Source organism: Salmo trutta, chromosome 21, assembly GCF_901001165.1.
Source record: "Salmo trutta chromosome 21, fSalTru1.1, whole genome shotgun sequence".
Classification (NCBI taxonomy): domain Eukaryota; kingdom Metazoa; phylum Chordata; class Actinopteri; order Salmoniformes; family Salmonidae; genus Salmo; species Salmo trutta.
Genome location: NC_042977.1, coordinates 22,609,662 through 22,635,886, shown reverse-complemented (window position 1 = coordinate 22,635,886; position 26,225 = coordinate 22,609,662). Strand labels below are relative to the sequence as shown.

General features: G+C 42.1%; 1 protein-coding gene across 4 annotated transcripts in view; it reads left to right on the top strand.

The window, feature by feature from the left end:
• The window catches only part of LOC115156978 (protein SMG7), a 32,153-nt gene extending 6,164 nt beyond the window's left edge, over window positions 1-25,989 (top strand). For 2 of the 4 annotated variants that reach the window (XM_029704787.1, XM_029704786.1), the window contains 22 exons: window positions 2,005-2,122; window positions 4,814-4,946; window positions 9,473-9,644; window positions 9,767-9,838; window positions 10,013-10,163; window positions 11,877-12,012; window positions 12,309-12,471; window positions 12,774-12,933; window positions 13,142-13,212; window positions 13,312-13,372; window positions 13,497-13,616; window positions 16,586-17,003; window positions 17,196-17,334; window positions 18,945-19,084; window positions 19,272-19,535; window positions 19,715-20,083; window positions 21,011-21,157; window positions 21,833-21,907; window positions 22,191-22,344; window positions 22,503-22,673; window positions 22,864-23,030; window positions 23,213-25,989. In XM_029704787.1, the coding sequence (XP_029560647.1) occupies window positions 2,005-2,122; window positions 4,814-4,946; window positions 9,473-9,644; window positions 9,767-9,838; window positions 10,013-10,163; window positions 11,877-12,012; window positions 12,309-12,471; window positions 12,774-12,933; window positions 13,142-13,212; window positions 13,312-13,372; window positions 13,497-13,616; window positions 16,586-17,003; window positions 17,196-17,334; window positions 18,945-19,084; window positions 19,272-19,535; window positions 19,715-20,083; window positions 21,011-21,157; window positions 21,833-21,907; window positions 22,191-22,344; window positions 22,503-22,673; window positions 22,864-23,030; window positions 23,213-23,326 (3,515 nt within the window). In that variant the 3' untranslated portion in view covers window positions 23,327-25,989. The remainder of the gene's footprint in view (window positions 1-2,004; window positions 2,123-4,813; window positions 4,947-9,472; window positions 9,645-9,766; window positions 9,839-10,012; window positions 10,164-11,876; window positions 12,013-12,308; window positions 12,472-12,773; window positions 12,934-13,141; window positions 13,213-13,311; window positions 13,373-13,496; window positions 13,617-16,585; window positions 17,004-17,195; window positions 17,335-18,944; window positions 19,085-19,271; window positions 19,536-19,714; window positions 20,084-21,010; window positions 21,158-21,832; window positions 21,908-22,190; window positions 22,345-22,502; window positions 22,674-22,863; window positions 23,031-23,212) is intronic. The other 2 variants (XM_029704788.1, XM_029704789.1) reach the window with 2 other exon arrangements.
• The last annotated feature ends 236 nt before the right edge of the window (window positions 25,990-26,225 follow it).

Genomic DNA, 26,225 nt, shown 5'->3' with positions numbered 1-26,225 from the left:
GGCTTACCAAAATGTCAGAAATTATAAGCAGTATCTAAATTAGGAAAAAATTAAACTGCACCCATGGTCAAAATCGTTATGCTGTCTCTGACTGTAGCCTACTGCGTATTTTCTACATTAGCAGGTTAGGCTCTAGTGCAGGCCTCAGATTTTTCCTTTATCACAAAGTCGGGCGACTGCGTCCATAAGACTGCTAAATAAACTCAGCAAAAGAAACAGCCCTTTCTCAGGACCCTGTCTTTCCAAGATAATTTGTAAAAATCCAAATAACTTCACAGATCTTCATTGTAAAGGGTTTAAACACTGTTGCCCATGCTTGTTCAGTGAACCATAAACAATTAATGAACATGCACCTGTGGAACGGTCATTAAGACACTAACAGCTTACAGTCGGTAGGCAATTAACATCAGTTATGAATGCTTAGGACACTAAAGAGGCCTTTCTACTGCCTCTGAAAAACACCAAAAGAAAGATGCCCAGGGTCCCTGCTCATCTGTGTGAATGTGCCTTAGGCATGCTGCAAGGAGGCATGAGGACTGCAGATGTGGCCAGGGCAATAAATTGCAATGTCTGTACTGTGAGACGTGTAAGACAGCGCTACAGGGAGACAGGACAGACAGCTGATCGTCCTCGCAGTGGCAGACCATGTGTAACAACACCTGCACAGGATCGGTACATCCGAACATCACACCTGCGGTACAGGGTGGCAACAACAACTGCCCGAGTTACACCAGGGACGCACAATCCCTCCATCAGTGCTCAGACTGTCCACAATAGGCTGGACTGAGGGCTTGTTGTAAGGCAGGTCCTCACCAGATATCACCGGCAGCAACATCGCCTATGGGCACAAACCCACCGTTGCTGGACCAGACAGGACTGGCAAAAAGTGCTCTTCACTGACGAGTCGCGGTTGTGTCTCACCAGGGGTGATGGTCGGATTTGCGTTTAAGTCGAAGGAATGAGCGTTACACCGAAGCCTGTACTCTGGAGCGGGATCGATTTGGCGGGTCCGTCATGGTCTGGGGTGGTGTGTCACAGCATCATTGGACTGAGCTTGTCATTGCAGGCAATCTCAACGCTGTGCGTTACAGAGAAGACATCCTCCTCCCTCATGTGGTACCCTTCCTGCAGGCTTATCGTGACATGACCCTCCAGCATGACAATGCCACCAGGCTTACTGCTCGTTCTGCAAGACAGAAATGTGTTCTGCCAGCGAAGAGCGGTCTGGGACCGGTTGGCCATTTCTCTCTCCCCCCCAGAAATGTCTGGGAACTTGCAGGTGCCTTGGTGGAAGAGTGGGGTAACATCTCACAGCCAGAACTGGCAAATATGGTGCAGTCCATGAGGAGGAGATGCACTGCAGTACTTAATGCAGCTGGTGACCACACCAGATACTGACCGACTTTGGTTTTTGACCCCCCCCCCCCCCCCCCCTTTGTTCAGGGACACATTAATCCATTTCTGTTAGTCATGTGTCTGTGGAGCTAGTTCAGTTTGTCTGTTGTTGAATCTTATGTTCATACAAATATTTACACATGCTATGTTTGCTGAAAATAAACACAGTTGACTGTGAGGACGTTTCTTTTTTTTGCTGAGTTTAGTTCATCGGGGTAGTTATTTAGTTAACTATCTGCATTGACCCTTTTTGCGGTAACTTTTTTTTTTGGAATCATCACATGCGCTGCTACTGTTTACTGTCTCACTTTATTCCTATTTATGTGTACATACTGTCTACCTCAATTACTTTGTACCCCTGCACATATTATTGTTACTGGTACCCCTTGTATATAGCCAAGTTAGCGTTATTCATTGTGTATCTATTGTTATGTGTTTTACTTTTCTATTTTATTTCTCTGCATTGTTGGGAAGGACGTGTAATTAAGCATATCACTACTAGTCCACACCTGTTTATGAAGAACGTGATGAATAAAATGTTATTTAATCCAACAGAAGTGTATAAAATATAAGTGAGAGGAGTGCCCATAATGTCCTCCTTTCCCCTAGATTCTAAGCTTGGCGCAGCAGAGGTCTGGACTTCAAGGCAGGCTCTTCAGGACTTGTACCAGAAGATGCTGGTGACTGACCTGGAGTATGCTTTGGACAAGAAAGTGGAGCAAGATCTGTAAGTCCCAGTCTACATTTAAGTTGGTTATGTAATTAAACCTATTAGGCAGCCTACTACTATTGTTACACTTGCTAGGTCTAGGGATCTTGGCCTCACTTCGTAACAATAAGATGGTCCTAATTTTATAATGGGGAAATGTTTTGCTGTCTTTCTGAAATTCATCCAAAGGTCACAGAATTATGTTTTCCTGTTACATTCAGTCATTTGACCTTACATCAACCTACTCTTTAATCCAATAGTTATCACTCTAGTTGTAGTTATCACATTCCAGGCTGTATCACATCCGGCCGTGATTGGGAGTCCCATAGGGCATTATCCGGGTTTGGCTGGGGTAGGCCGTCATTGTAAATAAGAATTTGTTGTTCCTGACTTGCCTAATAATTTTTTTTTTTTAAGTAGTTTAATGACCTTAACTGGATTTTACATTTGTAAGATTGCAAGACAACTGTAAAGAAAGTAGATTAGTAATAACCAGAAGTGTGGACTTAAGTCACTTGACTTGGACTCGAGTCACAAATTTGTTGACTTGAGACTACTCTATAAAATAACTTGGTACACAACATTGACTTGAAACCAATGTTTCCTCTAAACTGCGCGCTGCTCACCTGGGGCTGCTGTGCAGAAGAAATATCAGCCCCCGCAGAGGAGCACGACAGTTAACACGGTCAGCGTTTCCATTTACTGTTGGAATTGTGATCGGATCAATGCAATATTAGCCACATTCAATGCAACATAAACAAAACAAACTATGAAATACTTAGTATGCAAAACGTAACTATGCAAGAGGTTTCTGTTGTAGACAGAACACATCGGAGAAGGATTCTATTGATTTGACAGGTATGACTCAGGGCCTGTACTCTACACAGACTGGTGCGCCATAACCAATCAGAGCTGCAGTAGGCCAAGCGTCACCTCTGGAGGAAACCTGGCACCATCCCTACGGTGAAGCGTGGTGGCAGCATCAGGATCGAGGGAAAGATGAATGGAGCATAGTACAGAGAGATCCTTGATGAAAACCTGCTCCAGAGCGCTCAGGACCTCAGACTGGGGGTGACGGTTCAACTTCCAACAGGACTATGACCCTAAGCACACAGTCAAGACAAAGCAGGAGTTGCTTTGGGACAAGTCTCTGAATGTCCTTGAGTGGCCCAGCCAGAGCGCGGACTGGAACCCGATCGAACATCTCTGGAGAGACCTGAAAAATAGCTGTGCAGCAACGCTCCCCATTCAACCTGACAGAGCTTGAGAGGATCTGCGGAGAAGAATGGGAGAAACTCCCCAAATACTGGTGTGCCAAGCTTGTAGCGTCATACCCAAGAAGACCCGGCTGTAATCGCTGCCAAAGGTGCTTCAACGAAGTACTGAGTAAAGGGTCTGAATACTTATGTTAATGTGATATTTCCGTATTTATACATTTCCAAAAATTAATTGTTTTTGCTTTGTCATTATGGGGTATTGTGTGTAGATTGATAAGGGAAAAAATCTAATCCATTTTAGAAGAAGGCTGTAACATAACTTTGGAAAACTTAAGGGGTCTGAGTACTTTGCAAAATGCACTGTACATACCTTTTTTTTTTATACCTTTGTTTTTTATCAGGTTTCTAGCATAGGCCTACGGTATTGCACAAATTGTTAAAAAAACATAAAATCTTCAGAACGAAAAATTGTAAGTCTTGATTGTTGACCAATAACCATTCATCAGCGTGAGCACAAATCCATATTAGTCTTCAGAAAGTAATTTGTTTTTGAAAAGCAAAAAAAAAAATCAGAAGAGTAGGATAATGTTTAATATTATCCATATAAACATTATGTAAAAGATAAGCAATCTACTACGGACACTTATTTGCCAGAACAGTGATGCTAAACTACCTACCAGTTTCATTGATCATTTTCATATAGTCTGGTGGCTACTGGCTATGTCTGAAGATAGTTGTAACATTGCACTGCCTTCAATATTATGTGATGAATATGTTACATGCTGGAGAAATGAAGATATTGATGATGATGATTAGGGGCTACCCGGGGGAGGTGTCAAAGTTTGAGGATCACTGAGCTATCGACTGGATTGCTGTACAGCTATAGCATCGGATGTTGTGGTATTATGAGATTGTAGGGAGAGAGGATTGCCACAAATATGCAGCTCCAAAAATGGTTTGCTAATCAAGAATGTTAACTGTTTACTTTGCAGGCTCTCCAGCAATGGCTCATGGAGCAACAATTACTACTAGCATAGGCTTACTGGTCTTTTGTTTTGAAATTGCTTATGTACTTAACCATTTGGAATTTTTTGTTAAAATTAATTATTACGTAATCAAAATATTTTGTAAACAATGAAAAGGGCTGCCTGGTAGCCTCGGTAGACAAAGATTAGTTTTATTGACAGGACTTGAAAAAACGTGTGACTTGACTTGCTCTTAGAATGCACGACATGGACTTGACTCGAGACTTGACCCGTTCTACTTGAGACTTGGACCTTGTGACTTAAGACTTGCTTGTGACTCGAAGAGTAGTGACTTGGTCCCACCTCTGGTAATAACTGTGTAGTAAGTCAATTTGCTCTCAAGCACAATATAACTATTGTACTGTTGGAATTAGATTATTATTATTATTATTATTATTATCATCAGCTGTTTAGTTAAACTCTGAAACAAGAAAGTATACTTTCATTTTCTCACCTTTTTTTTTCAGCTGGAACCATGCTTTTAAGAATCAAATAACAACACTACAGAGTCAAGCCAAGAACAGAGCCAACCCCAACAGAAGTGAGGTGCAGGCCAATCTGTCCTTGTTTCTTGAGGCAGCTAGTGGATTTTACACACAAGTAAGTTGCATCTAGAATGTATGCTAACGTTTTTGAATAATCTTAGGTTTTGGCCGACCCTTATTTGCCAGCTCTGCAGATATACAGTTGAAGTCAGAAGTTTACATACACTTAGGTTGGAGTCATTTAAAACTTGTTTTTTAACCACGCCACAAATCTCTTGTTAACCGACTTGCCAATGCTATCGTTTGTGCATGACACAAAGTAGATGTCCTAAGTAATTTTCCCAACAACTGTTTGACAGAATTTCACTTCTAATTCACTGTATCACAATTCCAGTGGGTCAGAAGTTTACATACACTAAGTTGACTGTGCCTTTAAACAGCTTGGAAAATTCCAGAAAATGATGTCATGGCTTTAGAAGCTTCTTATAGGCTAATTGATATCATTTAAGTCAATAGGAAGTGTACCTGTGGATGTATTTCAAGGCCTACCTTCAAACTCAGTTCCTCTTTGCTTGACATCATGGGAAAATCAAAAGAAATCAGCCAAGACCTCAGAAAAAAAATTGTAGGTCTCCACAAGTCTGGTTCATCCTTGGGAGCAATTTCCAAACCCCTGAAGGTACCACGTTCATCTGTACAAACAATAGTACGCAAGTATTAACACCATGTGACCATGCAGCTGTCATACCGCTCAGGAAGGAGCCGCGTTCTCTCCTGGAGATGAACGTACTTTGGTTCGAAAAGTGCAAATCAATCCCAGAACAACAGCAGAGGACCTTGTGAAGAAGTTGGAGGAAACAGGTACGACAGTATCTGTATTCACAGTAAAACGAGTCCTGTATCGTCATAACCTGAAAGGCTCCTCAGCCAGGAAGAAGCCACTGCTCCAAAACCGCTGTAAAAAGCCAGACTACTGTTTGCAACTGCACATGGAGAAATGTCCTCTGGTCTAGAGGTCGACCGATTTATGAATTTTCAACACCGATACCGATTTTTAATCAGCTTTTTTTGTTGTTGTAATAATGAGAATTACAACAATACTGAATGAACACATATTTTAACTTAATATAATACATCAAAATCAATTTAGCCTCAAATAAATAATGAAACATGTTCAATTTGGTTTAAATAATGCAAAAACAAAGTGTTGAAGAAAGTAGAAGTGCCATGTAAGAAAGCTAATGTTTAAGTTCCTTGCTCAGAACATGAGAACATATGAAAGCTGGTGGTTCCTCTTAACATGAGTCTTCAATATTCCCAGGTAAGAAGTTTTAGGTTGTAGTTATTATAGGACTATTTCTCTCTATACGATTTGTATTTCATATACCTTTGACTATTGGATGTTCTTATAGGCACTTTAGTATTGCCAGTGTAACAGTATAGCTTCCGTCCCTCTCCTCGCTCAAACCAGGAACACATCGACAACAGCCACCCTCGAAGCAGCGTTACCCATGCAGAGCAAGGGGAACAACTACTCCAAGTCTCAGAGCGAGTGACATTTGAAACTCTAACTAGCTAGCCGTTTCACATCGGTTACACCAGCCTAGTCTTGGGAGTTGATAGGCTTGAAGTCATAAACAGCGCAATGCTTGAAGCACAGCGAAGAGCTGCTTGCAAAACGCACGAAAGTGCTGTTTGAATGAATGCTTACGAGCCTGCTGGCGCCTACCATCGCTCAGTCAGACTGCTCTATCAAATCATAAACTTAATTGAAACATAATAACACACAGAAATACGAGCCTTAGGTCATTAATATGATGGAATCCGGAAACTATCATCTCAAAAACAAAACGTTTTTCCTTTCAGTGAAATACGGAACCGTTCCGTATTTTATCGAACGGGTGGCATCCATTAGTCTAAATATTGCCGTTACATTGCACAACCTTCAATGTTATGTCATAATTACGTAAAATTCTGCTAAATTAGTTCGCAACGAGCCAGGCGGCCCAAATGGTTTCATATACCCTGACTCTGTGTGCAATGAACGCAAGAGAACTGACACAATTTCACCTGGTTAATATTGCCTGCTAACCTGGATTTCTTTTAGCTAAATATGCAGGTTTAAAAATATATACTTCTGTGTATTGATTTTAAGAAAGGCATTGATGTTTATGGTTAGGTACAGTCGTGCAACGATGGTGCTTTTTTTCGCAAATGCGCTTTTGTTAATTCATCCGTTTGGCGAAGTCGGCTGTCTTTGTTAAGAAGAAATAGCCTTCACAGTTCGCAACGAGCCAGGCGGCCCAAACTGCTGCATATACCATTACTCTGTTGCAAGAGAATTGACACATTTTCCCTAGTTAAAAAAAATTCCTGTTAGCAGGCAATATTAACTAAATATGCAGGTTTAAAAATCTATACTTGTGTATCGATTTTAAGAAAGGCATTGATGTTTATGGTTAGGTACATGTTGGAGCAACGTGTGCCTAAGCGATTATATGCAACGCCGGACAGGCTAGATAACTACACATGGGTGATGATATTACTAGTTTAACTAGTGATTATGATTGATTGTTTTTTATAAGATAAGTTTAATGCTAGCTAGCAACTTACCTTGGCTTCTTACTGCATTCGCGTAACAGGCAGGCTCCTCGGAGTGCAGTGTAAAGCAGGTGGTTAGAGCGTTGGAGTAGTTAACCGTAAGGTTGCAAGATTGAATCCCCGAGCTGACAAGGTAAAAATCTGTCGTTCTGCCCCTGAACAAGGCAGTTAACCCACCGTTCCTAGGCTGTCATTGAAAATAAGAATGTGTTCTTAACTGACTTGCCTAGTTAAATGAAGGTGTAAAAAAATACCGATTTGTTATGAACACTTGAAATCGGCCCTAATTAATCGGCCATTCCGATTAATCGGTCGACCTCTGGTCTGATGAAACAAAAATACAACTGTTTGCCCATAATGACCATTGTTATGTTTGGAGGAAAAAGGGGGAGGCTTGCAAGCCGAAGAACACCATCCCAACTGTGAAGCACGGGGGTGGCAGCATGTTGTGGGGGTGCTTTGCTGTAGGAGGGACTGGTGCACTTCACAAAATAGATGGCATCATGAGAAAGAACATTTATGTAGATATATTGAAGCAACATCTCAAGACGTCAGGAAGTTAAAGCTTGGTTGCAAATGGGTCTTCCAAATGGACAATGACCCCAAGCATACTTCCAAAGTTGTGGCAAAATGGCTTAAGGACAACAAATTCAAGAAGGTATTGGAGTGGCCATCACAAAGCCCTGACCTCAATCCCATAGAACATTTGTGGGCAGAACTGAAAAAGCGTGTGTGAGCAAGGAGGCCTACAAACCTGACTCAGTTACACCAGCTCTGTCAGGAGGAATGGGCCAAAATTCCTAACTTATTGTGGAACTTGTGGAAGGCTACCCAAAATGTTTGACCCAAGTTAAACAATTTAAAGCCAATGCTACCAAATACTAATTGAGTGCATGTAAACTTCTCACCCACTGGGAATGTGATCAAATCAAATGTATTTATATAGCCCTTCTTACATCAGCTGATATCTCAAAGTGCTGTACAGAAACCCAGCCTAAAACGGCAAGGAATGCAGGTGTAGAAGCACGGTGGCTAGGAAAAACTCCCTAGAAAGGCCAAAACCTAGGAAGAAACCTAGAGAGGAACCAGGCTATGAGGGGTGGCCAGTCCTCTTCTGGCTGTGCCGGGTGGAGATTATATCAGCACATGGCCTAGATGTTCAAATGTTCATAAATGACCAGCATGGTCAAATAATAATAATCATAGTAGTTGTCGAGGGTGCACCAAGTCAGTAACACAAGAGTAAGTGTCAGTTGGCTGTTTCATAGCCGATCTTTGAGAGTATCTCTAACGCTCCTGCTCTCTCTAGAGAGTTCAAAACAGCAGGTCTGGGACAGGTAGCACGTCCGGTGAATAGGTCAGGGTTCCAGCAGGTCTGGGACAGGTAGCACGTCCGGTGAACAGGTCAGGGTTCCATAGCTGCAGGCAGAACAGTTGGGACTGGAGCAGCAGCACGGCCAGGTGAACTGGGAACAGCAAGGAGTCATCAAGCCAGGTAGTCCTGAGACATGGTCCTAGGGCTCAGGTCCTCCGAGAGAAAGAGAGAGTTAGAGAGAGCATATTTAAATTCACACAGGACACCGGAAAGACAAGAGAAATACTCCAGATGTGACAGACTGACCCTAGCCCCCCGACACACAAACTACTGCAGCATAAATACTGGAGGCTGAGACAGGAGGGGTCAGGAGACACTGGCCCCATCCGAAAGAAATAAAAGCTGAAATAAATAATTCTCTCTACTATTATTCTGACATTTCACATTCTTAAAATAAAGTGGTGATCCTAACTGACCTAAGACAGGGAATATTTACTAGGATTAAATGTCAGGAATTGTGAAGAACTGAGGTTACATACACCTTAGCCAAATACGTTTAAACTTTCAACTGTCTAGAATTTATTAAGTAAGCAGTTCATCATATTGACATAAGTATGTTAATCAGGACACACATGGTGCTTGACATTTTTTTTTTTTTCTCAAATGTCGAAATGACAGAAGCAAAACTCGTCAACTCTTAGTAACATGACCCTTTCCTCTAACAGTTACTACAGGAGCTGTGTACCGTGTTCAATGTGGATTTGCCATGTCGTGTGAAATCATCTCATCTGGGAATTATCAGCAATAAACAGACCAACCCCAGCACCATTGTAAAACCTCAACCTAGCTCTTGCTCTTATATCTGCCAGCATTGTCTCGTCCACCTTGGCGACATTGGTGAGTTTTAACACTATCACTACAAAATAATTTTACTGGGCAGATCATTTAGAGGTCAATATTTATCAGGCTCCCAATCAGTGCTTTGAGCAGTTTTGCTTATCTTCTCCCCCCCCTTCAAGCACGATATCGCAACCAAACCAGCCAGGCAGAGTCCTATTACAGACATGCAGCTCAACTTGTCCCCTCAAATGGTAAGTACTTACAAACGTTTTAATGTACAGTATTTGTTTACTGGTACACAAAGCATCAATGTACCTTTTTGCAGCTTCCAAAATTTCACCTGAAAATAAAATCATTTCAGCATATGAAATCTTTTGTTAACCTGTTAATTTCACTGATGTCCCAATGTCTATCTCCTCCAACAGGTCAGCCTTACAATCAGCTGGCCATCCTGGCCTCCTCTAAAGGGGATCACCTCACAACGATATTCTACTACTGCAGGAGCATCGCCGTCAAGTTCCCTTTCCCTGCAGCCTCCACCAACCTGCAGAAAGCTCTCACTAAAGCTATTGAAAGGTATCATTGAGTGTTTTTATTGTAGCCTCATTTCAACCACTCTTTTCAAAAGGTGTTATGCTTAGCTGTATCTATTTTCCCACCTTTATCAACGATCATTTGGGAAGGGACTAATGAACAGTTTGTCCTTACAGGTGTTTATCAGCCAGCTGGTTTACATTAGGGATGGAAATTTGGATGTTTTTGACTGAGTATTCACAGAATGTTTTTCTGAGCACTTGAATGAAAATAAGTATATTTTTAGAATACACTGGAAAATATTTGGTGCAGTTGTCTATATTCCAAAAGTGTGCAACAATGCCTAATTTATCATAACCATTACAGAAAAAAAATCATAATAGCTTAGTTTTTTATTAAATATATGGCAATTATTGCCATTTAAAGAAACTCCACCCACCAACAATATTTGGTATTTGTTTTATTAGTCCATTGTTGATATAGTCCCAAAATGTTTTGCATGTCACAAATCACGTTTTCAAGATATGTAACTTTCCAAATACAGAAAGTTGCATATCTTGAAGACGTGATTTGTGACATGCAAAACATATCCTTTCAAGATTAATAATATAACCAGTTGGTTTCAATAAATATCATGGAACACAATCTTCAAAAAGGTATTAACCTCAGCAGTGGTGCTTGCTTGTAGAAGCTGATGGTTGTGGAATGGCATAGTCTTGTTGTGTTAATTTAGCAGACAAGACGCTCTTATTTCCCGAGCCCTTATCACAGTCAAGACACACCTATGTTATAGTAAAAATACATGATGTAATATAACAGAACAAAATAGAACAGAATATTTTTCAAGAGAAAAAAGTTGTCAGTGTGTAGTGATGCTCATCTCGTGTCTGGAACAGTTCTTAAGAGTTCATATACTTTTTCTTTTTTTCTTCAGGTTACAAACCAAAATTGGTATTTTCGATTATGTAGATTTACTTTATTCTGCCTGTTTGGAATTTTCTAAATGGATTAACAATTCCACGTTGAACACTGCATAGTGATTAAATTATGGCCATGACATCAGATTGGTGAGTAGGCCTAGCCTTAATACTTGAAAATACACTCTTTATCAAACTGTTTTTGCATATTTTCAGTGTGGAACCTGTATGTTTAGGGAGGGTTATAGAATTGGTTAGCCAAGGCTAAGTGGCACTGCCAGTTAGCAAAGTAGCCTAGGCAGAAAAGACGGAACAATTATTCCAAAACTGCATCTTGTTGTTGGAACATATTTCCCTACTTTAATCAACAAGTCCATTTAGAATTTCTGATAAACTGTCATTTGGCAAGAGCTCTAGCTTGTGTGTGACGTTTTCTTAGGCATTTATTTCTGTAGGACTAACGGGAGTTTGTGCGTGGACTTCGCACGCATGTGTAGAGGGAGCGGTCGGAACGCAATTGAGTGAGCGTCATGAAAGGGAATTTAGCGAGAATGGTGTGATGCTTTGTTTCTTTGTTGTGCCACGCAAATGCACATGCACAAATGTAACACTAAAGTCAAAGCAAATTAACATGGTCTTCAAGACATTCGGGCAGCCACCGCACATTCCACCAAATAGTTTTGCAGTATTTATTTATTTTTTCTCTGGTTAAAGACCGAGTTTTGACGTCTGTTTGAATACTCGATTACTCAAGTCCATCCCTAGTTTACAGTGTGTGGACTTGAGAAAGGAGTTGAACTTGTTGTATACATGCTTAATCCCAGTCTGTTATCTTCAGCCACGATGAAGTCAAAACAAAGTGGAGTATGTCAGATTTCATCAAGGCCTTCATCAAGTTCCACGGTCACGTTTACCTGAGCAAGAGTTTGGAGAAGCTCAACAACCTTAGGGAGAAGCTGGAAGAGCAGTTTCAGGTAAAGATTTCAACTTTGACGTTGACCTAAGGATGGTGTTATCTTGGATATGTACTTCCCTACTGAAGTCTTTGCATTACTGCACTAAACAAGCTATGGGCTGGTTTCCCAGACACAGATTTAGCCTGTCCTGGACTGAAAAGCTTTCTCAATGGAGAATCTCTACTGAAATAGCTTTTTAGTCCAGGACTTGGCTTAATCTGTGTCTGAAGCTACCCCAATTCCATATATTAAAATAGTTTAAACACTGTTTATTGATCTTTTTTTTTTAATCTTTTTTTTTTTTTTTTTTGCAGAGGCTGATTCGGCAGAAAGCCTTCAGCTCCCAGCAGCTGGTCCACATCACGATTATCAACCTGTTTGAGCTGCACCATCTGAGGGACTTTGGCAACGAAGCAGATGACCAGAGCTTCAGCTCCGACGAGCAAATCAGCTGGTTCCAACTTCTCGGCCTCTTCAGTATGTCCCCAACTCCAATTGTTTCTCAATATGCATGAGACGATTCACCTTGTGGTTGACATGCCTGTTCGTGGTTATGCAGTTTTTTGTTTGTTACTTTCTATATTTAAAAATCTGGAACTACTGAAAATGGATTTGATAGCATGCATGTTAGATGTAATTGTATTAACTGCAAGGCCCAGCTATCAGATTGTCTCAAACGCTTTTCTCAACCTCAGTCTATCAGATGTCACCACACTTTGTTGAATTAGAATGGCAGAATTGGATTTACTTGTGGTGTTTTATTCCCCTCTTCCTTTCAGTGTCATTTCTGGGTATCATGTGTAGCCAAGCTTTACTAAATAAGAACCGAGGAGAGGAGATCATGGGTGAATGTCCACTGCCGGCCATCAAGGTGTCTCTGGACTGGCTCAAACTGCGATCCACTGTTTTTCAGGACAGTGCTGTGGACAAACGACAGTAGTATGTTTTCACTTTCTATGTCAACATTTGCCCTCCAGGTGTCATATTTTAGTTTGGTACATTCTGCTTGTCTGGTGTTGTAGCGTATTTTATTGTTTACTCATTTTTGGACCCTTTCTTTTAGATCTTAGCAATAGCAGGAATACTTTTGAATGTGTTTTTGTATTGTCTGCATTTTACTTAAGATTTTGCTCTTATTTCACCTTAGTGTTTGGCCTTGGCTGGTGTCCATTCTGAACAGTTTCCAACCGAAGGAAGATGATGTTTCCTGTGCATCAAGTAATGACCATTTGAAATCTCTGCTTTGATACTCTGCTCATTCTTGGTTAGAGCTCTAATTTTGTTGATTGTCTCTAATGTCCCTTATCTGTTTTCCAGTGATTCCACTTCCAGAGGAGTTTGAACTGCAGGGGTTTCTGGCTCTCCGGCCAGCTCTACGGTACACGCATGACTTACCCTTTTGTCTCAGCCCGTCTTCCATATAGACTGTGTGGTTGTGTGCATAGCATGTTCCATGTTCTCTTGTATTAACCCAGATCTGTTTTGGTATACCCCTTTCCCAGGATCCTTGACTTCACTAAAGGCCACCAGGGCGTTGCTGTGGACAAGGAGGGTCTGCCAGTCCGTGCCCGTCACCAGAGGCTCATCAGTCTGGGGAAATGGGTGGCAGACAACCAACCAGGGTGAGTCTTCAACTCTCTACCCACTACTGTTTTAAAGACTTACGAATTACCACATCCGTACCGCCAATATAAAAGTTTCCGTCTTTGAAAAATGGCCTGCTTTTCAAAGATGCAACAGTCTCTCTCTACCTTCGCACTACTGACTTATTAGGCATTTTCACACTGCGTCTTAGCCTGGGGCTAAGGAAGATTTTAGCTCCGAGGCCAAGCGAGTGTTCACACTTGCTCATTCTAAAATGAGCTAGCACCGACCTTAGCCCAGGGCTAGCTGGCCCTGCTCTGGAGCAGGGTGAGCACTGACATTTGGGGCTAGCCCCAGAAACATGGTGCCAAAATAGCCAGTGTGAAACAGGGTCAAGAACAACGCATAGAATTTTCACTGTCCAATCACAAAAGCTGCACTTTCACACAATTTGCATATGCCTGTGATGCGTTCTGCACAGTATTTTAAGTAAATGTATACCATTTCATCCTCATGTGGACAAAAACCTGTCAATAAAAATAAAAAAAATTGAAAGAACATTGGTTACTATGGCTAACAAATGGTTGCTATGCAGGCTGGCTAACTGCAGGATTTTTGGAGTCTACTCCGCCTCCTGTGGTTCGACTCCCAAAACACGCTGAAACGGCTGCGTACACACCACCTCGTTATTTCAGAGTCCTACTAGGAAGACATTTGCATTCAGGAGGACTGACATGAGCATGATCTTGCCCTATTGCTCAGCAACTTAGCCTATAAAAAGCCTATTTTGTTTGAATATAGGTGATGTGTAGGAACTAGAATATTTAAGTGATATTTTGTCATTATTATCCAAACGTGTGTTGTTCCAGAGGAGTAATAACACAGGATTAGTTTTTCCAAACTGCTCCTTGTAATTCTTAATTTATTCACATTTAATTTACTTTTATTGTAGCCGTGAATATATTTCAACATCATGTCTAGACTATATAATATGCTACACTGGTAACTTGTGCTTGGCTGCCAAAGGTGTCCCCATAATATTTAAATTGATGAAGTGTGATCCTAATAATTATTTTAGGGATCCATGGTAGACGTCCTTCCTGCTGAATCATATTTGCACTTGACTGTTTATGAATGAGAAAATAAACTGGCCATTTCCAAAAAGTTTAGCGGGGATGCCCTGCTTTGCAATCTATAGGCTAGGACAGGGATCTCCAACCAGACTACGGAAAATCGTTTCCTCCGTTGCAAAATTACTGTATCTTAGGAGACGATTCCTAGCAGAATCGAGAACTGGGAGTCGACACCGGGAGTCGATGGGTTGAACATCGAAGTGTGTGTGTGTGTGTGTGTGTGTGTGTGTGTGTGTGTGTGTGTGTGTGTGTATATATCTCGCCTAGACTAAAAAATAAAAAAAATTTTTTTTTTTTTTTTTTTTAGGAAACTCCCCACTACACTTAGCTAGCCAACTGAAGACAGTCAAACTCTACAGCTGGAAGGGCAGCAAAGCCAACACTCCATTTTCATCTGTTTTCATAACTTTTCTATTGACATTTAATTGGATATAGTTATCCATGATGATAATATTGTTGCTTGATTTGGATGAGAAAAGTTGATGTCTCGTTCGTGCACAGCATTCGCTGTACATGGGCGATATCGCATGTGAAAAATGATATATTGTTGGAGGTTGGACAGGCAGACCATCATAAAATGCTGGGCGAGAAGAAAAATAATGAGGAAGTAATGGGTTTAATACCTTTTAACATTGGTTGCATGTGTTTGTCTGTAAGCCCGTGGCTTTGGAATAAAAGTGTGACTCCTCAGCCCGTGGCTAAAGCTTAGCCCAGGGTTAATAATAGTGGTGCACGACTCCATGATTTTTGGAGTTGATTCTGACTCCTGTGGTTAGTCGACGGAGTGAACTCTTGCTCGACTCCCAAAACGGATGCGCACTCACCACCTCATTATTGCCGGGAAGTAGCTGGGAGGTAGTCTAGTGGTTAGCGCGTTGGACTAGTAACTGGAAGGTTGCAAGATCGAATCCCTGAGCTGACAAGGTAAAAAATATGTTATGCCCCTGAACAAGGCAGTTAACCCATTGTTCCTAGGCTGTCATTGAAAATAAGAATTTGTTCTTAACTGACTTGCCTAGTTAAATAAAAAAGTATATAATAATTGCGGAGTCCTACTAGGAAGACTACATTTGCATTCTAGAGGACTGGCAGGATCTTTCCCATTTGCTCAGCAACTTAGCCTGTAAAAGGCCAATTTTGTTTGAATATAGGTGATGTGTAGGAATTAGTATACTTTAATATACTTTTTGTTCATTTACAATGCTTTGCTAGGCAAGACATTGCGAGATGCAGATAACCAAGATATACACACGGTTTTGTCTGTCTGCCTGCCCCGATCCTCTCTCCCTTGCTTGCTCGCCTGCTCTTTCTCTTTGCAATGTAATACGCTAGTGTGTGTTCGGTCTGTTGCGTGTAGAATAGCTCAGACTACTTTAACTTTCACGAGATATTGCCTAAATGTTTTGATTATCGATGCACAGTTCTGTCTGCGTGGTGGCCTGGCTGTGCCCCTCCCATTTCTCTCTCCCTCGCTCGCTCTTTCTTTGCTGTGGAAGATGCGAGAGTTTGTTCTCGAAGTAGACTATGACAACTAGTTTACTCCACCGGAAAAAAAATACAGAATCTTAAGAGTCGATTCCTAGTGGATTGACGCTTGACAACCAGAAATGGGAGTCGACGGGCAAGGAATTGATTATTTTGGAGTCGACTCCCCACCTCTAGTTAACAAATACTTGTGTAAACACAGGATAAGCTAGCCCAGGGCCAGTCTTAGTTTTGGGCTATCTTAGCCCCAGGCTAAGAACAATGTCGTGTGAAAAGACCTATTATAAACTAAACTACCACATGCGCCAATATATCAGTAGTTTTCATCCTACTCGAATAGCCTACAAGATGCAACAGTATGTGACAATGCCTGTGGCTGTGTATTCCAGGCTGATTCAGTACAAATTCAGCGACAGTCTGCTGTTGTTCATCACTGACATTGAGGAGCTGGCCATCGAGGAGCCCCAGGAGAAGGATGCCCCTGTGCTCCAGGAGTCCTCCAATGGAGAGCAGACTCCCAACGAGGGCAACATGGGTCTGAAGTCAGTCCTATCCATGGGCAAGACCCAGAACAGTATGTTGGAGATCGGCGAGAGACCCGTGGTGACTTTCAAGGAGAACATCAAGCCCCAGGAGCAGAGCAGGGAGCCCAGCCGCAACCAGCACCATAAGGATGCAGGGAAGGAACGGAGGGACTTTGGCAAAGGTAACGGCACGCTGGGAAAAGGAGAGCAGAAGAGGGATGGCAAGAGGAAGAGTGAGGTGAAGAAGAACAGCCATGAGAAGGCTGCAGATGCAGGGAAACAGGTAAAACGAATGCATTGTTTTTCTAAAGGTGGGATATATCCTGTGATTGTATGTATGTGTCCCAAATGACACCCTATTCCCTATATAGCGCGTTACTTTTGACCAGAGCCCTATGGGATCTATTTAGGACGCAGACATTTTTACTGGGGTTTTTACTACCTGCTCACCCAGAGTTTGTGTGTCTTGGTGCAGGTGAAAGCCCAGCCGGAGATGAGGACACCAGTGTCTGAGGCCAGGAAGACTCCAGTCACTCAGACCCAGACTACCTGCTCCTCCCAGTTCATCCCCATCCACCACCCGGGAGCCTTCCCTCCCCTGCCCAGCCGACCAGGTACCAGCACCACCTCTCACAGTGATCACATACCTAGGTTGAACAGTTTTACACTTAAAAGATTTTTAGATCTAAGAGTAGCGAATAACCCTCTCTATTTTATGTGTAAACTGTTTGCAGTTCAATTGTATTCTGGCATGTAAATTCATTAACCGCTCTAGGGGAGGTGGGACGAAATCGTCCCCCACTATTCAACAGCCAGTGACAAATCAGAGCGCCAAATTTAAAACCACAAAATGTCATAATTCCAAGTTCTCAAACACAGAACTATTTTACACCATTTTATAGATGCACTTTTCCTGAATCGAACCACGTTGTCCGATTTCCAAAAGGCTTTACAGCGAAAGCAAAACATTAGATTATGTTAGGAGAGTACATAGACACAAAAAACCACACAGCCATTTCCAAGCATCTAGCATGCATCACAAATACCCAAAACACAGCTAAATGCAGCACTAACCGTTGCTCTTCATCAGATGACACTCCTAGGACATTATGTTATACAATACATGCATGTTTTGTTCAATCAAGTTCATATTTATATCAAAAACCAGCTTTTTACATTAGCATGTGATGTTCAGAACTAGCATACCCACCGAAAACGTCCGGTGAATTTACTAAATTACTCAAGATAAACGTTGACAAAATACATAATTATTTTAAGAATTCTAGATACAGAACTCTTTTATGCAAACGCCATGTCCGGTTTTAAAATAGCTTTTCGGTGAAAGCACATTTTGCAATATTCTGAGTACATAGCTCGGCCATCACGGCTAGCTAATTTGACACCCACCAAGTTTGGGACAACCTAAACTCAGAATTACTATTAGAAAAATTGGATTACCTTTGCTGTTCTTCATCAGAATGCACTCCCGGGACTTCTACTTCAACAACAAATGTTGTTTTGGTTCCAAATAATCCAAAGTTATGTGCAAATACCTCTGTTTTGTTCGTGCGTTCAGGTCACTATCCGAAGGGTAACGCGCGAGCGCATTTCGTGACAAAAAAAATCGAAATATTCCATTACCGTACTTAGAAGCATGTCAAACGCTGTTTAAAATACATTTTTATGCTACTTTTCTTGTAAAATAGCGATAATATTCCAACCGGGCAACGTTGTATTCATTAAGAGAGAGAAAGAAAAACATGGAGAAGTCTCGTAAACGCCCACTCAGTCTCACTGTCCCCAGGCTGACCACTTACAAACAGAGCTGTTGTACTTTGCCCAGAGACAGCAGACACCCCATTCCACTTTGTGGCGGCTTTAGAGAGCCAATGGAAGCCTTAAAGTGTCATGTTACAGCACAGATGCTGTATTTTCGATAGAGATGCAACAGAAGGACAACAAATTGTCAGACAGGGCACTTCCTGTATGGAATCTTCTCAGGTTTTGGCCTGCCATATGATTTCTGTTTTACTCACAGACACCATTCAAACAGTTTTAGAAACTTTAGAGTGTTTTCTATCCAAATCTACTAATTATATGCATATTCTAGTTTCTGGGCAGGAGTAGTAACCAGATTAAATCGGGTACGTTTTTTTATCCGGCCGTGAAAATACTGCCCCCTATACCACAACAGGTTAAACTAACTTGATGTTGAACTTTTCAGGTTTCCCTTCTCCGGCTTATGTAATCCCTCCTCCCGTGGCGTTCTCCATGAACCCCGGCTTCACCTTCTCTACAGGCATGTCTGTCTCCGGGCAATTCCTACAGCCGTCCTCCCACCCTCAGCAGCCTGGCTCCCAGCAGGTAAAGGGCAAGATTCCCAGACACAGATTAATCCTAATCCTGGACTCAAAAGCATTTTCATTGGAGAATCTGTGGGCTGAATTTGTCTGGGAAACCGGTCCTATATCCTCTTGTTTAAGCAAATGGAAGTGCTTGGAACCAAAAAACTGTCACACAAAAAAATGAACTTTTTTTTTATGGGACCCAGCAGGTGCAGGTCCAAGCCGGGAAGCCGTCGCACATTCCATACAGCCAGCAGAGGCCAGCAGGGCCGGGGGCCATGAACCAGGGGCCCACCCAGGGCCAACAGGGTCCTCCCCAGCAGCAGCCCTCCCAGGCCCAGCAGTCCATGCAGCAGTCGGTGCAGTTTCAGGCTCTTGCCCAACAGCAGCAGCAGCAGCAGCAGTCGCCCACTAAGCCTGTGCAGCCAGTACAGCTGGGCAAAAGCCCACCTCATCCAGGGATGCATCAGGTAAATTATAGATCACAATAGTTCTGGACTGGAAAGATACAGCGTCATTCAGGAAAATTTGATATTTAAAGGAGTGCTATTGTTCTACTGTAAAGAGTGTTGTGATTTATAAATGCACTTCAAAGAAATGCACGAGCTTGTCTATTATAGAGTTGTCCTGTTTTCCTTCTAATCAACAGTACATGCAGGTTGACCAGGCTGGCCAGATGTGGGGCCAGCACCAGGGGCAGCCCACCATGCAGAAGATGCAGGCCATGCAGGTGCCCGTCAAGCAGCCCTACTATGGCATGCCTCCCCAGGACTCCCTGAAGCTCTTCGAGCAACACTCCGTGCAAATGGCTGGGCAGATGCCCATGCAGCCACAGCAGCAGAACAGCATGGACAAGAAGATGAAGTACCCAGATGTGAAAATGCAGGATTTTTACTGGGAGCTTCCCTACCGCATGGGGGATAACAGAGAGATGGTGGGGGAGAGGATGGGCAAGAGGCCGCCCCCAGGGGTCTTCCACCCAGACCAGGACAACGCACCCAGAGGACCTCCCTTTGAGGTGAGTGTTGTTGAACTCCTCAACCATAGATATAGGACACAAGATAGATTATATACTAGGCTGATATTGTCTGTCCTCAACCACCTAGACCTAGCAATGTGAGTTAGGGCTCTATCTTGTTCTTCCTAACACTTCTTTAGCATGTTTGGATATGGATTGTATTTTGTCACATGTTATTGGAATGTTTGTGTAGGTAACTTGACTCTAAATGTAAGCAAACCTATTGGATGGGAGTCCATTGGGTCTGTGGCTTCCTCCCTCAGAGAAACGGATAATAGTTTGGTACGAAGTCCTGGGGTTTGTGGCAGATACTGTCAGTCTAAACGGTATGTAGGCTTTGGAAAGTCCAGCTGTAAGTCTAAGACTCTACCATTCCCGTCTGACCCCATGATAGATGAGGTCTACTATGTAGGATTATACGATCTGTTATTGGACTGAGCAGACTTGTTGTTTGATAGAGTAGCCAATTGGGAGCCATGTTATGCATTACATAATGCTCTGCCATCACATTGATTTGGTACTAGAGCAGGCTCCTCCCACCTTCTGTTTTGGCCTCATTTCCTCATTTTCAAGGTGATTGACTTGTATAGGAAGGAATTTTGAATGTTGATATAATATGGTATGATCAGTCACCAGACTGTTATATTAGTTTCAAATATTATGATTGTAACAACTCAAACTGGAATGTATGGGCTTAAATAGCACAATCATTCCTTGGGTAACCTAGCTTGAGGACAGGGCTTGGTTTAAAGTCGTCTATCTTTGCAAAGCTAGGCCTATCTTTTTACTACCTTTACTGGCTCCTCTTTGCCACCTTTTTATGAGCTTTATCTTTGAAAAAAGTATTCCTTTGCCAACCTATTTCTTACTGGCTTACCTTTTTTGTTTCTTTTTTCCCCCCTCCTTTTTGCTTCATTCTCTCACTAGGACAACAAGAGCTCCCCTCTTCTGCCTCCAGACCTTTTAAAAAGTCTATCAAATTTTGAGGAGGAAGAGCTGGTCTTTACTAAGCCTCATGGTTTCTACCAGGCCTTGGCGAGTCCTCTTAGCACTGCTCCAGGAAGAAACCTATTTGTATGTAGTCTACTTCGCTTAACGTAATCCTCTTGGTTTAACCAGCATGTTAAACATCAGGGACCGTATTCAGAAAGTGTGCTGATCAGTTATGAGTAAGATTACATGGACAGGGGTGGACCTGATCCTAGATCAGCCATCCTACTCTGAGACACTTTATGAATGCAGGCCCTGATTCACCTTCGCAAAGTATGTGATGTGAGTAGAATAATTGAGTTGCGGGGAGATATGGCTCATTAAAATACTGTAAGGCTCATACTTTGAATAAGAGGGCAGTATATGTAAATGTGTTTTCCAGGCTAGTGTTGATATAATTGGTTGGTTTTGTTCATTCTATGTTAACAGAAGTCAACCCAATATTTGTTTGACTTGTCAGAACAGTCATTGTGCTTTTGGTAGATGAGGCTAAATGTTGTGTGTTCCATGACTCCTGTAAACTGTACACTATAAGATATGTTGTTGAACATATACTGTAACTGGGATTAAATGAGACATTATCCAACATATTGCATACATTCCATCCCTATCAGTATTCATAGCAAACATACGAACACCTGCGGAGTCGACTAGGAAATATGCTGATGGAATAAATGACATTTATCAGAAGGCCATTACTAATCACAACATTCTATCTGATAACGTTTTCCCAATCTTCTCCTGTATTTTTCAAATCAGTCCAGAATGGAGAGTGGTGCTGAGGTGATGGGCCAGTCGTCTTCTCTCATGCCTTTATCTGGATTTCCAATTCAGGTCAGTATGCATGGGAGAATCTCTGCTCTTCAAAGGCCTGCCGCCAGACTTGTTTGACTGCTTTGTGCGGGAAAGAATGTAGACTGCATCTCACAGGCAGTGGTTTGATTAAGGCTACTCTGTGAGCCCTTTGTTGCTGCACTCTCACAGAGCTTCTGTAATGTTTGCTCTTAAATCCCTGTTGAGTTTGAAATGCCACATTTAATGTTGTAAACCAAAGGGGAGTGACTGACATTTGATATGCCTGAAAGCTGTGTTTTCTTGGTATGTTTTTTTTGTTTAGGAGAGATCCTATCAAAACAGCATTTTCAGCCAGGCGTATGGGAAAAACATGTCTCCCAACCCCAAGCCTGATGCTCCCATGCTGCACCAGGAACCTTCTCTGTACTCCCTGTTTGAAGGAACTCCATGGTCCCCGTCCCTTCCCGCCAGCTCAGGTACTTGCCTCCATAAACATCACAACAGTTCCCCTGTTAATGTTAAATCACACGCTTAGCATCTGAAAGGGTTGCAATTTCAATATAATCATATTGAAAAGCATTTAATAATCATTTATATATAATTACATAATGATATTTCTCCATTTCCATAACAGACCACTCAACACCAGCAAGCCAGTCCCCTCACTCATCCAACCCAAGCAGTTTACCCTCTTCCCCACCCACACACAACCACGGCTCCATCCCCTTCTCTAACTTCGGCCCCATAGGAACGCCCGACAGCCGAGACAGGAGGATGGTCGACCGCTGGAAGGTGGAAAAGACTGGTTAGTCAACCTATGTATTTATTTATATTTCTGACACTCCCCTCAATCACTTACACCCACTGAAGTATTTAAATGTCATTTTTAATGTTAGCATTAATTTATTTTCACTTTCGTATGAGACTTTTCTACACTTTTTGAAGTAATTGTTAAATCATGGTGTTTTATATAATGAAAACCTGTTTTTGTCCAGGAGCTGTGAGTGGGTTTGGTTTGGACTACCTGCCTGCTGTGTCATCCTCTACAGATCACCGAGCCCCCGAGAACAGCTGGCACCAGGGAAACGCCCCCAGCAGCTCCTGGGCGGCCCAGGAGTCGCCCATGGAAGACTCCTCCACTGTGCTCCTTGACAGTCTGAAGGTACCGTACCATACCATACACACAAACAGAATTGCATGCAATGTCCCTTTGATTGCAACTAATATTACAATACCATTGTAGCTAGTTGATACTAGTTTAGATGTGTAAGGTTTAGCTACTGTTAGTTACACTAGACTAGTTGAATAGATGTCATACAATATTCTTCTCTCTGTTCTCCCCAGTCCATCTGGTCCAGCTCAATGATGCAGCCGGGGCCGTCGGCTCTGGAGCAGCTCCTCATGCAGCAGAAGCAGAAGCAGCAGAGGGGCCACGGCACCATGAACTCTCCACACTGAAGGGCCTGCAGTCAGAAGCACTTGTGTGATGAAGTAAAAAAATAAAAATGCGCTCCAAATCGGAATTACCGGCATATGGAGGCTGGGGAAGGTCAAACGATTTCCCAACAGGCTCAAAACACCCCTCGGATAACGAGGAACGGTACAAGTCTTCTCTCGCTCTCTCTCTGTGCCTCACATGGCAATGAGGGCGTGCAAGCACCACCTCCTCCACCTCACTGCTGAGCACGAAGCTACTGCGGGGTCCAATTTGTAGGATTCTTACGTTGAGGAAACTGAACCTCTGACAGCCAGTCACCATGCTCAACACCTGAATTCCTCTGGAGAGTGTGGGAATAAACGACCATCCTTCAGTCCATTTCACTTGGATTCCATGTATCTGGTCTCCTCTGAAAGCTCCTTGCGCTGCTCTTGGTGTGGATTTACTACCACTCTGTCTTGACTTACCTACTGTACAAGAGAGGAGAATAAAGGTGGTGCAGGGTGTTTTTGGGAAGGCAAGGTGGGCCTAAAACGGTAGATGTGGTGGCAGGGAAAAAAGACTGAAATCTTACTGAATTCTTGACTAAATTGTATTTATCTTGGACTAAGAAACAGGAGGAAGATGGACTATGTAGCTGGGGAATGAATGAAGGAATGAATGGAGTTGTTCTAGCTATATTGCCGCAGTTGGTAAGATGTGGGGGTAAAAGCGTGCCCGTCTTTCTGTGCACAGAATCGTTTGAAAATACCGAAGCAGGTTATGCTATAGATGCGTGTTTTCCAGTTTGCTAATTGGACTGCGTCTTGTTGCTTTCTGTAAATGTTTTCTAAGGAGGGAGGTGCATCTCCAGGTCAGTTGAGGATGATGGGAATGCTTTAAAAGCTCACCACAATGTTAGCTCAACAACAAACGGAGAAAGGGATGAGAAAATAGATGTAGGGATAGTATTATTAGCTCTAAAAGATTGCAATTATTAGAAATACTGTATTTTGTGATTTGTTCGTAACAGTTTTAGCTTTATGAAATATTGGGTAACTGTCATAGTTTACTGCTTATAGGGGAAGTCTATATTTATATGTTCCTCGTTCCCCTTGCTTCTTTCCCTTCACTCAACTTTCTTTGAGGTGAAATGTAACTCTAGCTTACCTGCGTAATTGTTTTTGTTTGTTCATGTTCTGCCTTTTTAATAGTTTTAAGCATCTTTATTGGCTCTCATTGTGCCTGGTCAGTTATTTTCTTATTACTATCATGGTTGGCACTGTCTTGTAATTGAAACAAGCAAACGGGTCCAGCAAAGCTGCTGGTTCAGCAATATGGGGCACAAGCCGAGCCAGACAGAGGTCAGGACAGGTGTAGTAGTCCCTGACTCCCCTACATGGCTCAGAATAGTGGAGAAAGATTGATTTATGGTAACCTCTTTGCAACCACTACTATTATCACAACAGTTATTGAATAAAAGTAATTGCTTCATCCTCTAGGATAGTGGTAATCGTCATATTATACCCCGGAGAGTGGCTTGCATGGTTTTCTTGTCTAAAGTCGTAGCTCAGCTTTTTACATAGCTATTGTGTAACTAACTGAACTAATTGTTTGGGTATTAAGTTCCTGTCACTTGGGGTATGCCAGTGTGAATCTGTTATTGGCTAAGTTCCTCTGATGTCACGACAAACGCCTTAGCCAGATAATGACTGTTTCCTCCCAAATAATGGAATCCCTGAAGCACTGAGCAACAATCAGCAACCTCAAGGACCAGTCTGAGGCATAGCTCTAAATTGTCAGTTGAGTCTAGGGGTCACTGTTGGATAAGATTAGAAATTTGATGACTATATGCAGTGGTTCCCTCTTTATGGTTTAGGCAGCATAAAGCATTTTGTATTTAAAAGGTATACGAAGACTGAATCTTTTATGAGGGGGTGAAGTGTTTTTATTTTCATGTAGAGAACATTTTATTAAAGCCAACTTAATGTCTTTTCTCTGTGCTTTTCCTGTTGCATTAAAATTGTATTTAAAAAATAAATAAAAATAGACTGAATCTTGGGACAAATTTGTCCTGAAATGCTTACAAAAAACTACCTTATTTAGCACATCAAACCAAGAGTGGAACTGTGGCCCTGTTTTCTCTCCTGTATCTGCTCATTCTATGGGGTTCTGATTTGAAATGTGTGGTTGGATCATCATGAATGGTGTTTGTCAGTGGTGTTGAGCTTAAACAGTTCTTGCTGTCTAGATGGGCGGTGGAGGGAGTAATGTGTACAATGTTGGAAACGCTCTGCTCTGGGCATTCTGCCATTTACTACATTGTTAATGTGGACTCGCCTCTCTCTGCCCCATCCTTAATACATTGGTTTCACCACAGCAAGATGTGTGGAAGAGAACCCTGCACTTCGGGCAGGTGTAACATTCCATACTTCAATAGTCCTGTGGGACATTACAGGCACTGAAAAATGACCAACCAATAACATTAAGCACTGTGTCCCAGTTTAAGTTCATTGCTTAGGAGAGAATCACTGATACTGCATGAGGATTTGGAATTCAGAATGCTTCACTTGTTATGGGGAGGGAAAGGGGGTTCATTCAGAAATAGGCTTGTGTTCTAAGTTTTTTTTTTTGTCTTTCTGTAGACATTCAGAAACGGTAGAAGCAGCTATGTCTTTAAATAAAGTAAACCATGTTCTCCCTATCTATTCACTGAACTGTATTTTTTTGTTTGTTTACTATCATAGGCCTACTCTAAGTATGGTTTCTCAAAGTATTATGGTATTTTGTGCACCATTTTTCCTACAGCTCGCAATTCATAGTTTAGCATTGAGAGATTTAAATGGCAAATATGGCTCTGGTGTTTATCATTTTTGTCAATGCTATCAAGAGGATCTGAGAGAGCCTGTGTGAAATTGTTCTCTCCCCCTCCTCACCACT